Raw genomic sequence first — 2,652 nt, forward strand, 5'->3', positions numbered from 1 at the left:
GACTCTGTGGAGATAAACTATAGCTCACTGAGTTATCCGCCACCACAACCTCACCCCCTAATATAATGAAACCCTTACTTTTCGCTCTTCAGACATTATGAAAAAAGCTAGAGAATTTAACAACAAGAAAAATTTATCACGAAGTTGGAGTATTTCTGAATGACAATTCTCAAAACCCTTAACATCTTTATATAAGGCAACGCCCAATCCGGGGGGCAAACTTTTGGAAGTAAAACGTGGTTTAAAAGGGTGTTTTACATATTTGAATTATTGTTATGTCAGTTAAGCGCAGAAAAGTTATTGGTGGGCCCACTAAACATGTAAAACGCAGTTCATTACCGCGCTCTATATAAAATGCGGTTATGTAACTTTTTTTTTAACACTTAAAAAAGTATTTTGAGTCCAAAAGAACCACATTTAGGTTCCGGACTCATATCTAGACACCCTCCATTTTTTCTTTAGTTTCGAAATTTCCCATTTGATATATACAATAAAAAGTATAGTATTATGCGTTTCTTTAGCAACATTGTCGTACAAAAAACTAATAAAAATTACAAAGTTGATTTATATGGACGTAACTTTATCACAAAATAATTTGCACACTTTACTTATCACCAGGGGTTTGCAGACAAATTTATCTTACAAGTCTTGAGAGATCCAGTTAAGTTCTTATTTTCTTTCCTTATTGGCGTTTCCCTTTTCTTTTCTTTTTTTCTCTTCTGCCGAAATCATTCATAACCAACCATAGTCTTAAGACCCTGGACAAGTCAAACAAAATCCGCAAAGATGTTTCTGAAACAAAACGAGAGTACATATATTAATAAACCTTCAAGTATACGTATATAAAATCAACCGTTAGCATAATACAATTGACAAAGTGATATAAAAATAATTCATGCAAACGCCATATAATGACCGACATAACAAAAGCAGAATAGGGATTAATAAAATTAGTCGGGTACTTCGGCTTAGCAAGTGAAGCCAGTAGGAGGATTCCTACCGCAATTGTTGAGAACGAGGCTAAGAGAGAGTGGCACATCCAGATTTATTCCCAGCACATTTGCCCTTATGGCTGTGCACAAGCAAACTGCCGCCTCTAGATCCGTCAGCCCCGCGATCAAGCTGCAGCATGGCAAAGTTGGAGGAGAACCCACTATCGCTCCCACCAATCCACCAACTAAATTAGCACATACCCCCAACTTCAGAGCATCCCTCGGGCACCTGCCTTGCCCATTGCCACCTCCACCACCATTGCCCGAACCACCACCTCCGTTGCCGGAGCCACCACCATTGCTCGAGCCACCAGTGTTACGGCCATTGCCACCACCGTTACTGGTGCTAGGAGGATTATAATGACAAGAGCCACAATCGGTTCCACTGACTAGTGCATAGGAAAGCAGATTCAATGAGAGAAAAAGGGCGATTGTGGCTCTTGTTTTGGAAGCCATATTGTTATAAGGAATCTAAGGCAGAATATACTTCCTACAAAATTTGTAAAGAGAAGTAATTGCAAATATGAGATGGTATAAGTCTGGTACTAACGTAGGGTATGTATACTGCTAGGAGAATGAATAACTTACTAACAATCCCTCTTAAGCTGAGGAAGAGATATTAAACTAGTAACGCGTGCGGTGTATGGCAAAAGGAAATTATTCAAGAAATTGCTGCCACAATATTGCAATGCAGGTCTGGAATGATTAGGAAGAGAATTTAAACTAGTAATGCGTGCGGTGTATGGTGTTAAAATTGTAACTTTTATTATTGATTACAGCTTCTCCATGTGGGACCTATTTAAATAAAAGAAAAAGAAAAAGAAGACAACAAGTTGCTTAAACGTGCAATTTGCAAATCGGATTTTGCAAAAGACAAATCTGATTTGGAAAGATGCAAATCTGATTTTAGAAAGCCAAATCTGGAAACTTTTCCTATAAATAGAAGCTTTCGTTCTTCATTTCAGACACACCAAATCAGAGAGAGCGCAATAGAGCGTAGAGAGAGTAATCCATAAATTGTAGTCTGTGAGATAAATAGTGAGTGTGAGTAATATTGTAGTGAGGTGTTTAAAATAAATAGTGTTATTTCTTTCGAAGTTATAGTAGTCTCTTGACACTACTAAGTTGTAATATTATAGTGGAAATATTTCTCCACTCGGGTATTGTATTTTACCCCGTTAAAAGAGTTGGTGTCTTTGTTACTCTCTTGTGTTATTATTATTTGCCGTGAGTATTATTCCTGGGCGGGAAATTTATTTTGTATTCCCAACAACGTGGTATCAGAGCCATGGCGAATAATAGTCTGCTATCTTTTCAGTATCCCCGTCTCACAAAAGATAATTATGAGAAATGGTGTCTACGTATGAAAGCCATTCTTGGCTCCCAGGATGTGTGGGAAATCGTAGATAGAGGGTATGCAAAACCTGATAATGAAGAAGCTTTGCCTCAAAATGAAAAGGATGTCTTGGCAAAGACACGCTCATCCACCAATGTTTGGATGATGTCATGTTTGAGAAGGTGGCAGATGCTACCACCTCAAAGGAAACTTGGGAGATTTTACAAAATTCTCTCCAAGGAGTTGACAAGGTGAGGAAGGTAAAACTTCAAACTCTAAGGGCTGATTTTGAAGTTTTAAAAATGAAAGAATCCAAATGCATTT

At 38.0% G+C, this 2,652-nt stretch overlaps 1 protein-coding gene across 2 annotated transcripts; it reads right to left on the minus strand.

Annotated features, from left to right (window-relative positions):
- Positions 570-1,710, minus strand: LOC109240109 (14 kDa proline-rich protein DC2.15-like). Of its 2 annotated transcripts, XM_019406734.1 has the most exons (2): positions 1,001-1,710; positions 570-792 (listed from the first exon to the last, which is right to left on the minus strand). In XM_019406734.1, exons 1-2 carry the CDS (start codon positions 1,446-1,448, stop codon positions 683-685), a joined length of 558 nt encoding a protein of 185 aa, XP_019262279.1. In that variant the 5' UTR covers positions 1,449-1,710; the 3' UTR covers positions 570-682. The 2 variants fall into 2 exon arrangements, with proteins under 2 accessions (XP_019262279.1, XP_019262283.1); XM_019406738.1 differs by lacking the exon at positions 570-792 and having other exon boundaries at positions 899-1,710.

Source organism: Nicotiana attenuata, chromosome 1, assembly GCF_001879085.1.
Source record: "Nicotiana attenuata strain UT chromosome 1, NIATTr2, whole genome shotgun sequence".
In the NCBI taxonomy this organism is placed as follows: domain Eukaryota; kingdom Viridiplantae; phylum Streptophyta; class Magnoliopsida; order Solanales; family Solanaceae; genus Nicotiana; species Nicotiana attenuata.

Bases quoted from the DNA above. Each gene is read 5' to 3' on its own strand.
- LOC109240109 (XM_019406734.1), bottom strand. From the start codon at position 1,448: ATGGCTTCCAAAACAAGAGCCACAATCGCCCTTTTTCTCTCATTGAAT. The intron at 793-1,000 runs GTAGGAATCCTC...GTTTTGTTTCAG, and splicing joins CCTCGTTCTCAACAATTGCG to AAACATCTTTGCGGATTTTG.